At 33.9% G+C, this 13,580-nt stretch overlaps 1 protein-coding gene across 1 annotated transcript; it reads right to left on the reverse strand.

Moving 5' to 3' along the window:
• Nucleotides 1-978: 978 nt before the first annotated feature.
• LOC131652016 (uncharacterized) lies at nucleotides 979-1,791 on the reverse strand. The gene is made up of 2 exons (XM_058921785.1): nucleotides 1,500-1,791; nucleotides 979-1,412 (listed from the first exon to the last, which is right to left on the reverse strand). Exons 1-2 carry the CDS (start codon nucleotides 1,789-1,791, stop codon nucleotides 979-981), a joined length of 726 nt encoding a protein of 241 aa, XP_058777768.1.
• Between the last annotated feature and the right edge of the window lie 11,789 nt (nucleotides 1,792-13,580).

Consider the following 13,580-nt stretch of genomic DNA (forward strand, 5'->3'; position numbering starts at 1 on the left):
GTCCTCGAAAATTTATCCGATTCAACTACTCTAACTACTTATTCCATCTGACTAATCAACTCTCATTTCCGAAAGGCAAACCCACGTATGATACAACTATTCATAACATCAACGGCGAAAACAACACGAATGTTACTCAAGTAACACACTTTACAATTTAACACCACAACACAAAGAGTAACCAACTTATGAACTATCCGGTTTACGATCTAGAACACAACAACATAAGGACACAAACTTAAACACGACATTAACTCAACCAACCTACTAACCATTGTGGTTACTCACATATGAATAACTGCACTACATCATGCATTCGCTGCACACGCTGATTACTTGTAAAGTATCAACTCTACCAAGTTTACTCCAACTTCAATCACCAAAATTGACATAATAAAGATTTTCGAATTAACTCTCTGAACGTTCCGTTCCAACAGGTATTCTACGTTCTCATAGTTACCGAATACTTCAAACTTAGATTCGTAAGACAACATTTCGGAACATTCAACATAATTACAACGACGACTACTCCTAAATCTTGGATGAGATATTCATATACTCCCACGAATTCCCAATTGTCATAAAACATAACTACAACTTTACCATCTTTTAATAACACATTCTCCAAAGTCGTCTTAAACACAAAACAACATTACAACCACATATGGTACATGGGTCCAACTAATTCTAACAAGATAACTCATCTTCTTCACTTCCAACTAATTCAACATACCGAACCATCGATTCCTACTTATATTGACATAGTGCTCCATAAACACTTGTTCGAATCAACACGACCGAGTAACTCATCTTTTCCCAACCAAAATCATACTTTAATTAAACCAACTTATAATTTCACTACTTTTAATAAACACAACTCAACTTTCAAATATTCTACGCTCACTTCTTCTGATTCCCATACTTGCTAAACATTCTATACCACTACCAACAACATAACAGCTAATAGTACAAGCATCATCAGTTATTATAAATGAGTACTACTAACGAAACCTTACCTTCAATGCGTTCGTCTTCGTTATCCATCTGGCTCTCAACTAAAGGGAACACCTTGCCACTAGCTTGCGTCTTCTTTGGTCTCTGACACTGGCCACTAATATGTCCTTCTTCGCCACAGTTAAAACAAACCATCTCTTTATGTCTGCAATCCGACATTACGTGTCTGGTCTTACCACAACGGAAACACTTCTTAAGCTTAGCATTACACACATTGCTCTTATGACCAGCTTGTCCACATTTGAAACACACAACTTTAGCAGGAGTGTCTCCCCCACTTGTTTTCTTGCCAGAACTAGATTTCTGCTCCTTCCTACCATCATAAGGTTTCCCACGGTATCGTCCTTCTTCTCGTTTCAACTCTAGAAATCTCACTCCTTTCTTTCCACGCACATCTTCTGGAAATTAGTTCTCCAAGAATACCCTACGGAAAAGTGTCCAAGTAATTTCAGTGCCTTCTTCATCAAACCTCTGCCTGGTATTACCCCACCAATCCTCAGCTCCTTTCATTAACATGTGAGTACCGAACCGAACCTTCTTTACATCAGTACAATTCACAACTTGAAAGATCCCCTCCATTTCTTTCATCCAAGCTTGTGCCTTATCCGGTCCATATCCTCCTTCAAAAATTGGCGGATTAATCTTTCGGAAGTCTCCAAAAGCACGAAACTCATCTCCTCCCCTGATACCAGCATTCACGTGCGGTGCTTGTCCAATCGCACCCGTCACTCTCGTGAGTGCCTCAACATTAACGTCCTTACTCTTTCTGGCAACCATTGTCCTAAGACATCCAACAACCGACAGGAAAATAGTATTGATCGTGTCAGATACACAAACCCAATACATACGGGATAGAAAACACAAATAACAATTAGAAATCAATTATCAATACTCGATTGCTAAACAAAAGACTGACTCTACTAATTGGCCGGACGGACCGACCTGCTCTGATACCAATTGTGACACCCCACTTTCCCAACTTATAGATTTATAATAAAAGTACACAGTTTATGTCAGAGTATACCAGTAGGATGTCACATCTTCCAAAAACTCATAACATTTAAGTTCATTTTATTACTCCATTTATTCATAAAAGAATTTCTTACACAGCAGAAATATCAATTATTCAGTTTCATAGCACTACGACTGAAAATAACAATATCCTCCACAAAAATTCGTGGTCCAACAAAATATAAAGGTAAGATACGTAACAAATCAAACAAAGTAACACATAATAAATTCCCAATCCCGTGTTACGTATCAGAGCGACTCCTAAGACTCGATCAAGCAACACTCAACATCCAAGCACTACTTAGGTACCTAAATATCTGTACTCCCGAAGAAGCACAGACACAACAACAGAAAAGGGGTGAGAATTACATTCAATAAATATATGGTGAATATCACATGGTTAAGGAGTAGTATCTACACATATATACAATTATAGACCACACATCAATTCTCACACACAACATCATCATCAACACCATTCACAACATCAACAATACTATTCGCAAAATCGACATCCAAATATATGAAATGTGATGCAACCAACGACATTTATATGCATGTGGTACCAACGGAGCATAAGCCCCCATCATAATGCCAGTTAAAAGGGCAACAACAAGGCATAAGCCTTCAACAACAGAGCATAAGCTCTCAACAACAAGGCATAAGCCTTCAGAAACAGAGCATAAGCCCTCATCAATGTATGTATGCAACATGGACGCACAATCAACAACAATCGTACCATACAAGGCATAAGCCTTCAACAACATTGACATTGGTCATACGACCTACAACTCAAAATGTCCACATATCAGAACGAATCAACTCAAACCAATCAACTCTGGCCATCGGCCTATAACTCATATCAACAAATCAACGACATCAAAAATCAACAACATATCACCACAATACCATTAGCCAACAACAACACAATTCGCTTACCGAAACATTATTTAACGGCTTACTAGTTCATCATTATAACATATATGCATATTACATCATTCATCAAGCAATAAAATCATGATTTAAAATTAATTGAAATTTACATCTCATTTCATCATTTACACATAGGTTATCTCTTAAGGTTCATCATGCTCGAAACGGCACCAAAAACGGAGTTACGGATCAAAAGTTACGCATCATTGAACTTTCGAAGAAAATCCCAAAACAGAATTTTTACACACAGAAGCCATACGAGTATGGCAATTTCCATACGCGTATCACCCAAACCCATACGCGTTTCAGCAATCCCATACGCGAATCAACAGAACTAAAATTACACTGAAAATTCCCATACGCGTATCAACAGACCCATACGCGTATGGCCTCATCCTATACGCGTATGCCAGAATTCCATACGCAAAACACCAGTATTTCTCCAAAAATATGCAATTTCGCACCAGTACGTTTTCCACTCGTTTTCACTCATAACATGCTATGATTTTAAGTCTAAAACAACACTTTTTCACCTATTATCTCATACCTTTCATCTAGATTCATTAACCTATTATTCTACATTCATTTTACATGATAACAACTCACTTTCTCCTCATCAATTCAACCTATATTTTCAGATTTGGATTTTTAAGAGAAGAACACAACAACACATCAACTGACACAATACTCATATCACATTCATCAATCAAATCAGAATTTCACACAGATTCAATTCAGAGATGACATCAATCACACACCAAATCAATTAACATTCATTAACCAAACATCAAACCAAGAAAGGATTATACACAAATCAATTCCAATTCATTCCTATAGAGGGGAAGGAACCCTCACTACCCTCTCATGTTTTAATCACCATTTAAAGAACACATTCTCCCCCTTACCTTAATTTTGAGCTTTGATCCTTCAACAATGGTGGAAGTCTTCCTTCTCTCTTGCCCTAGCCTCTTTCTCTGTTTCTATGTTCTTCATAATTTTGCCAAAAACCCCTTCCTCCTGCTAATTCTATTTCATTTTAATAATAATACTAATTTCTAATATTACTAATGGGCTTACTACACACCCTCCCAATTACTAATCACATACTTAGCCCAATTAACTAATTAACCATATTATTATATTATAGCTAATTACTAAACTAATAACAATATCACACCATGCCAAATAGTACACAAACACACCACAAAATAGTTTAAGAATAAAATATAACTAATATTATTTCTAATATCCATTCTCCGGTTAACTGACTAATTAATCTAACTTAAACTCAAAACTCCAAACGACGACTCAATCCAATACGCCTCTTAAAATAACACTGATAAATCCCAACTTCGACCATTCTAATAAAATAATCCCTTAACTAATTTAATTAAATAACTAATTAAATTCGGGGCGTTACATGTGACACCTTTCAAGTTACCAATGAAAGTACAATTGAGGTAAAAAAAAAGGCTAGGATAAATACATTGATATATGAGTATGAGCTATTAAAAATGAAGTTTAAAGAAAATATTTAACGTATGAAAAATAATTTATTTATAATGTTAATCATTTAAGAACTCTAGGTAAATCTTTTCAAAAAAGAATTTAATTAACAAATTCTTTAGATTCCTAAACCGTGGTTGACAACCTAAAGTCACTATGATTTGTGAATCTAAAGACTTTTCTTCTATAGATTATGCTACTTTGTTTGATAAATTATAGGAACATGAAATTGGAATAAAATGGCTTGCTGAAAATGAAGAAGGTGAGAAGAAAAAAGAAAGTCTTGCACTCAAAGTCAAATAATCCAAAGAATCATAAAATGATGAAGATATGAATCTTTTAGTCCGCAAGTTCAAAAAATTCATATGGCGGGAAAAATAACCTCAAATTATTTAACATCAAAATGAAGAAGGATAATCTTTTGTGCCAACATGCTTCCCGTGCAGAAAAAATATCACATAAATCCAAAATGTTTGCAAAACTTGAAAACAACTGAAATATTCAAAAGACGTAAAAACATTCAAAGAAGGCATACACAACATGGGATGAAAACAACATGTAATCCTCCGATGAATTTGAAAGAGAGGAAGAAACCTTCATCAATCTCTTGGATAAACATGAAAAAAATGAGATAAATGATCTAACTTCTCAATTTATCTATTTTGAACTCTTCCTCAGTTGTAAGAAGTTAAATAGCGAGTCAGGTATAACATATCTAAACAATCATTTATTAGAGCAAATATATCGTCTTAGTGAAAAATAATCCTTTAAACTCACAAATCTCCCTCAACTCTTTCTTCCTTTGATACTTTTAATAAATCTATCGAGTGTGTAAAATACAATTTTTAGAAAATAAAATCAAAGATTTGCATAAGATGATAAATTTACCAAAGAGAGAGACAACTTAAACCTCATTCTAGGCAATCAAAGAGGAACTTAAAGTTGGTTTAGGATACCAAAATAAAAACAATGCTAAATCCTTTAAGAGATTTTTCCATGCTAATAGGACACATAGTTGTAATATGTCTAAATACACTTATTGTGGTAAAAAGATGGTCATATCTCGTCGTCGTGCTTTATAATAAGGAATCATGAATTTAATAAGAAACAAAATTCTTCATCTTCATCTTGCTTCTCTAAGAAAACTCAAGAACATGACTAAAATTTTATTCCTAGATATACCTTGTATTTCACTAACGCTAGAGAATCCAAAATAATTTGGGGAACCTAAAGTAAAAACTTAAGCTTATAATGCAGGCATGCTTTACAATCTCAAATGCTAAATGATATGTTAATAGTTGTTGTTCAAAACATATGACTGGAGACAAAAATATTTTCTCTTCCTTTACTATAAAAAGGGAGACTTGTTTTGTATGATGATAATAATAAAGAAATAATTGTGAGTTCTAGTGTGGTTGGTAAGTATATCAATCCAACAATTAAGAATGTTTTATTATTTAAAGGTTTAAAACACAATTTGGTTAGTATTATCAAGTTATGCGAAAAAGGTAGTAACTTTTGATTAGTCTGTATGCGAGGTCATAAAAATTGAAACAAACAAACTATTTTTACTTTTGAAAGAACCATGAACCACTTATGCTATTAATTTTAATAAATTACATTCAAATGATGTATGTCTAAATAATTAAAGAGGATGAATCGTGGCTATGACATCGGAGAATAACCTGTATTCACATGGATTATTTAAAACAGATTGGCCCACAATGAATAAATAATTGGTCTGTCAGACTTGAGTTTTGAAAAGAATTGATTATACGGTGCACGAGAAAAGCGTAAACAAGTAAAGACCTAATTTAAATGAAAAATGTTAATTATACAAATATGCCTTAATAATCTTTACACATGCTTACTTTTTGACCCATCCAAATTCATGAGTTTTGGTAGTAATTAATATGCCATTGTTATATTGGATGACTATTCTCGCTATACCAAGATATTTTTTCTTTCTCATAAAAAGGACGTGTTTGTTTCATTTTGTCAATTAGCTAAGGCTAGGGGTGGAAAATAGGCATGTCCATCCCATTTAGGCCCGCTCCTCAAAAGCCCCAAAAAAACAGGAAGAGCAGACACAGTTGAGGTGCGGGCCTAAAACCTTGATTCGTCCTGCAAAAAAAATGAAGGTTGTACCTTTTATGCCTAAAAGCTTGGAGAGCCACTGAACCTCTTCCATTTTCACTCACGAAAGCTCCGAAAAATCATAAACCTTCTTTTCATTTTAAGTTTGTTTCAACTTCAAATCTCAGCCCATAATCACTCATCGGGACCTTCTGAAGCTAATTGAACCATTATTGAAACTTGAAACCTCTTGCAACCTTTAACTCGATTTCACCATTGTTGACCTTCGAAGCTTCAACTGAAAAGGTAGATACGAGTTACATTTCTGAGAAAACGAGTTACCACTCTCTTCATCTTGATTCATTTATCAAAAGCCCTTACTTATCTGAGAGTTATTATTTGTATTTGTCATTTAATTTTATATTGAAGAACTAGGGTTATTCGTGTTCTTGAGCAAATTCTCTCTGCTCATAGCTAATCAATGACTCTAATGCATAGAAACATGAACGATGACATGAGTAGAAGCACAAACGTATGTTGTTTGAGCTTAAAACTCATAGTTCATGGATTTGCAGAAATTGAACCAAGGTTGAAGACGACGAAGCTCTCCGCGCGCGTTGGTGGGAAATTCAAACTTTTGACCAATCACAACACGTCACATAGCTATCCATTAGCCTTTTTATTTTGTTTTTGTTTTTTAATTCATTTTAATTTCCTTTTCTTTTCTTGTTTATATTTAAATGACCCCTTAGCATTTTTTAATCCAATTTTTTTCCATAAGTCACAAAAATTATTTTCTATCACATATATTATTTTCTTCAAACTTTTAAAGAACAAGTTAGAGAAATGATATATGAAATCATTCTCCTACAACTTGCAACATATGTAAAATAATAATAAAAACAAGAATGGGATTGAGAGGAAGAGGAAAAGGGACTTCATCTTAATGATTCATTAAAGGAATAGTAAAATCATAGCCTCCATATAATGAATATTTAAGACTTGCACCCACAAGAGAAAAGAGATGGAGAGAAGGAACCCAAACAGCTCGAAAAAAAGGCAAAAATTGCATTCTGCTGTCAGGAAATCAATTCCCTTTATAGGATAATCGATTTCCTGCACGAATTTTTCAAATCTGGCGCAAAAACAGAGGGAAATCAATTTACCCAAACAGGGAATAGATTTCCTGTACAATTTTTTCAGAAAAATAGCATCTAAAGGGATAAAACTTGGATCACACATTTTATCAAACACCTTATGATCTTGGTTGCAATTGAGCATGAAAATTCCATTAATTTATGAGCAATTAACACCAATGGAATCACAAAATATAGCTCAAAGAATCAAGAAACAAAAATCAATAAGATTACATTGTGAGAGATGAAAATAAGTTTACGAAATATGGATTTAGCAATTCGCCAATCAACTTCAAAAATTGCTTCAAATTAACCCAAGAATCACTCTCCCAAGCTTTGATTTAGAGAATTAATAAAGACAAAGTGTTTGGATGGAGGTTTAGCTCAAATATTAGTAAGCTTCAATGAAAAGCTTACTAACTTTTGGTAATGGAGCTTTGAGTGAATTTGGGTAGATGAAAAGAGTTGAGAGAATTTTTTGCAAGGTGAATTTGGCTATCAAAAGCTTGTTGAATGAATGAAATGAGGGCTCTATTTATAGAGTTTAGGCTTGGTATTAGTGGTGGTTTGGAATTTGATTTGGAACCAAAATTAGGCTTGGTAATTGATTTTGAAGTCAAAATTAAGATCAAGTGGTGCACATGTCATCAAATGAGGGTGTATGATGGAATTTATTTTTGATGAGGTAGGGAAAAAGATTTTGATTTATTTGAATGAATGTAACTATAAATGGACAAATAAAATGCTATATAATTTTTTTAAAATTTTCTGAATAAAGATAAAAAATGATGAAATTAACAGGAAACGCGTAATAATTGTATGACTGATTCAACACATTAGATGAAAAAGCGGAGACAAAAATGGAGTATTATACATAAGTCACAAAAATTATTTTCTATCATATATATTATTTTTTTCAGATTTTTAAATTCATTTTAAATATTTTTGCTATTTTCTCTTTATTTTCTTTTTAATTTTCCTTTAACAATTAATTTTCATGCATTTTTGAATATTTTCTCTCTCCATCTTTTGATATCCAATTACTTGAAATATTTTGGACTTTCTAAAATTTTCTTGGCCATTTATTTGATGATTTGATACTCCTTTTGAATTTTCCTTTTAATTTCCATTTTAAATCACTTTTAAAACCTTTTTTTTAATCATTTTTAATCATTTTCTTTATATTTTTCTGTTTGAATTTAGTTAACTTGGATCTTGATTCTGGTTGATTGATGCTTCATCAATCTTAATTGGTCAAGAGATGATACTTTGATTGCATGAACTTTCACCATTTCAAACTTATTAATTAAATGATGGCTAAATACCCTTTTTGGTCCCTGAAGTATACCCTTGGGTCCATTTTGGTCCCTCAACTCTAAAAAGTTCCAAACTGATCCTTTAATTGTTCTAAAAGGTGCACGTTTATCCTTTCTGTCAAATAAGGTGTAACAGACGTTAAGTTATCCTACGTGGCATGTGATGTGGAAATGTTTATATGTTTTTTTTATTATATGTGTCTCTTCCCAAATTGGCTTCGTCCCCAAATTCACATGTGCTAGGGTTCACATTTGCAGAACCAAATCTCCTCTTCTTCCTCAACGAGTTCTTCTTCCCCAGTTTCTAGGGTTGATTAGGAAATGAAGTCTTCTTCCTCAACGAATTCTGGAGAATGTACATACGATTCTTATGTGAAGAAATTTGGGAGTGCAGAAGGGATATTGCGATGGAAACCTAAATATGGATGTGGAGACATGGCTACTCTACGAAGAGCTTCAACTGTCACGAACTATGGGCGACAATTTTGGGGTTGTCGTAATTATAAGGTAAATTAACTTGTTTAGTCGCATTCCATCTCTTTGCTTTTGGTCTGATTTGAAATTATTGTTGAACGACATAGGGTTCAACACAACCTGGATGTGGCTACTTTCAATGGTTCTATGATGATGCTGAGGATGAAAAAGATCACTTTCTGAGGAATCAAAAGAGTAGGTTGGAGAAGCTTGAACATGATATTGATGCTGCAAAAATGGAGGTCGAGTGTTTAAAGAAGAAGATTACAGAAATGCAGAATCAATCGAAGAAGAGCATGAAGATAGAAAAAATTTGGAGGAGTCTGTTTTGTTTACTTTTAGTTGTTGTTGTTGTTAGGATGTTGTATGAAGGTCAACCAGTTTAACATAGGTTGATGTTAGTTCAGATGCTACACTTTGGGTTTGTGTTAAAAAAAGTTTGTAACAGATGTATACATTATGAGTTTCCCATTTTTGGGTCAATTTCATTTAAAGGTTGATTTAAGTGTTTAAATTATGAGTTTCCCATTTTTGTTATGTTTACATCTCAAGCTTAATAACTGCAACAACCATAAGGTTTAACATAAGGATTGACATTGTTGCTTAACACCAACATAAGTTGTCAAAACACTAACAGTAGTTACATCAGTTTCATAACATAAAATATGCTAAATAATTAACATATGCTTGTCCAAAAAACTAACAGTAGTTGTCCAAAAAGATGCTACATAAAAGATGCTTAAGAGTGCTAATTCATAACATTACAGTAGTTGTTCAAAACATAAACTAAATTTTCCAGCTTGGGGTGGCTCTCTTGGTAGGAGTTGTCCTTCTTGTTGTTGGGCCTACAGCTGTTCTGGCTGCATTCAATCTTGTTGTAGGACCAGGTGGTATGAAAGGGGTAGCTGGCCTCCTGACCGGCAACTTCTTTGATTTTGAAGGGACTTTCTTGGACTTTTCTTGATAATTTGGATTGATGATAAGTTTATCTCATGGTATTATGATATTGGACAATTGAAATTGATGATAGATGATCCCTTGCTTGATTACAAGAGTGTTTGATCCTCTCTCTCTCTATCTTCTTCTTTTGATTTTGTTTTGATCATTGTGTTACATTGTTTTAGGATGATGGTTTTGTATCACTCCTCTAACATGTATGACACATAAATTGCTATTGACCAGCCTCATATAGGTGTGACTTCTACATAGGTCCACTTATGACTGCTTAACATATCGCTAAATTATCCCGACTCGGTTGATTACTCATTAATATTAACATTGACATATTAAGTGTAATAATTACTAACTTTTACCTTTTATGCTATTTACATTAATGTCATTTACATTCATGTCTGAGACTTTGTGATTCATCTAGACCTTTGAACTTCAATTCAAGACTTGTACTTTGTTCTGAGAAACTTTGATCTTTATTTGAAGACTTGGATTTCTCTTTGTGGCTCTGTAATCTTAATATTCATCTGGACCTTTTGGTGTTCACCTTCTTTCATGATTCATATGCTTATGTACTTGCTTATTGGCTTTGCTTATCTTGTGGCTCAATCCAAAGGGAAAGGGATGCTCATTTTGACCAATGTCAAATGCTTGCTCCATCTTGTGGTTAGTACACTTGCACACACGAAGGCTTTCTCTTGGGCTACCTTACAATGATACTTTTTATTTCATGTCATCTACTTTATGCTTTAGGACATTCTCTTCATCTCCTACCCACTTCGTAAATATTCAAAACTTCTCCCTATTTTTAAACTTCTTCCATCAAACATCAAACCTTTTCTCAATAAACCTTGACTTTGTTAAGTGATCTCGAAAATCTTTTTCTTACTAAATGCTAAGACACTTAAGCATACTCAAACTCTTTTCCAAAACCTCTAAAAAAGACAAACCTCATCAAATTTCTTTTTGTGTCTTTGTGCATTTTTCTTTTAAAACCTTTTTTCAAGGAGGAATATACTTCTACAAGGTGTAGTGAAGTGATTGACATTTTCCACTTGAATGTTGAGATGTTCTTGTGAGAAATTCCAAGTAAAATTTCTCCATATAAAGATGATGCAAATGCTCACTTTCTCATACTTGTGGGTAGTAAGTTGTGTTTTCCACTCGAATACGACGAAATGTATTTTCAATTTAAAATTAAACAACAAACTTTCGTGGTTATTTTTACCATGAAGTACGAGGCTCTGACTTCTTCATTGCACATGGAGGATATGTAGGCACGAGATTCTTGAAGTCTTGGCGAGCATAAAAATAATAAAAATACTTTTTTCTCATCTCCCCAATATTTTTGCAAACAACCCAGTTTATCGTAAACCCATATTTTTAAAAGGTTTCTATGAAGTACCATAGATGTGAGTGGTGTTAGTACCTTCCCCTTGCATAACCAACCCTCGTATCCAAATCTCTCTTTTGTTTTATTTTCGCGTTGGAAAGGGAAAAGTTTGGTAGCGACTCTTGTTTTCAAGTTAAGTTAATCAATATCTTAATCTCAATTTTTCCCACCGTGACAGGAGGAACCAGGGTAAAATCGCTTGTGTCTCTCTTTCTTTAACTCTCTACCTCTGAACTTGTTTTTATCCACTACAAACATTTGACTTTGTATGAGATTCTAGACCTTGTGTTCAGAATCTGATAGAGTGTTTCACAAAAGAAAGAAAAAGCTAACACAATTCAACCCCCTTCTTGTATTTTTCTCACCCATCATAAAAAGGTGGAGAATTTGGGTCTATGTGCTTGTAGGCATGAAGCTAATGATCCTGCTGAGAAACTTCCTAATGTTTTGATGACAATAACATTAATGATTGCTGAAATCGGTAGTGATAGCTTTTCAACTCTCTGATGATGGTGACCAAACTTAAAGACATCTCAAGCCTCATCAAGTAGAAGGCTCTTGATGGTGGTAATAGCATTTTAAACTCTTTGAAGATGTGTGTGTGTGTGTTATTTCTCAAGACATCTTATATGATTGAAGTATATGGTGAATGATCTTGAAAGCCTCAGAGTTGTTAAGAGAGAGAAACTGTGAAAGCTCGCTTTGTCATGTCTGCTTGAGTGACTATAGTCTTGTGAAAGTAAGAGAGTAACTTATAAGATACTAAGGTAACTCTCTCTCTCCCTCTCTCTCTCTCTCTCTCTCTCACACACACACACACACACACATACACACACGCACACACACAAACACACAAATGATCTTGAAAGCCTCAGAGTTGTTAAGAGAGAGGAACTATGAAAGCTCGTCTGGTCATGTATATTTGAGTGACTATAGTCTTGTGAAAGTAAGAGAGTAACTTCTAAGATACTAAGGTAACTCTCTCTCTCTCTCTCTCTCTCTCTCTCTCTCTCTCTCTCTCTCTCTCTCTCAAACACACACACACACACATACTACACACATGCACACTTAAAAGACTTTTTTAACCTCTTTCTTAAATAACAAAACACCTAAAAATATTTTCAAGCCTTAGTCAGTTGATTAGGAAATTGATAGCTTCATTTAAAGCATTTTTTAAATATCCAATCAATTGGGGCTTAAATCCAATCGATTAGAATAAGAAAAATTAATTATATAGTTTAGTATAACAGTATCTTAATGATTTGTAACGGGTCTCTATCCAAACTTTCTAAAATAGGCATAAATAATCGATTATTTAGGTGATCCCATCGATTGTAATAAGGACCCAATCAATTGTACAATTAATTTGCCCATTGATCGTTTTCTTTTTTTAGTTAATTCTTCTCTTATATGAAGGAGGCACCTTTCCTCTTTATTTCCTACTTGAATTCCAAATTTCTCTATTTCTTTGGAATTTGTCTCTCTTCTCCCTCCTTCTCTCTCTAAAATATTTTCTTTTCTCCTAAGTTGCCTTAGTGCTTTGTGAGTGAAAACTACATGCGAGGAAAATTTGTATTAGTGTCGTGCTATTATTATTACTCTCAAGAGTGTGATATTCTTGAAAAATCAAGTTTGGTTCTTGGGATTAATCAGTCTTAAAATCTTTATTTGGTTCTAGAACTTAGCTTGAAAAAGTTAAGTTTGATTATGAGATTAGCTTGAAAAACCTCTAATCGATTTGTTAGCTCAGCCTGAGTAAGATCTTTCTTT

The sequence above is a fragment of the Vicia villosa genome, linkage group LG1, assembly GCF_029867415.1.
Source record: "Vicia villosa cultivar HV-30 ecotype Madison, WI linkage group LG1, Vvil1.0, whole genome shotgun sequence".
Lineage (NCBI taxonomy): Eukaryota > Viridiplantae > Streptophyta > Magnoliopsida > Fabales > Fabaceae > Vicia > Vicia villosa.

What these genes read in the sequence shown, in the direction of transcription:
- LOC131652016 (XM_058921785.1), bottom strand. Translation starts at nt 1,791, where the DNA reads ATGGTTGCCAGAAAGAGTAAGGACGTTAATGTTGAGGCACTCACGAGA. An exon ending in AGGAGCTGAGGATTGGTGGG is followed by an intron (nt 1,413 to 1,499) that starts GTAATACCAGGC and finishes ACTAATTTCCAG; the next exon opens with AAGATGTGCGTGGAAAGAAA.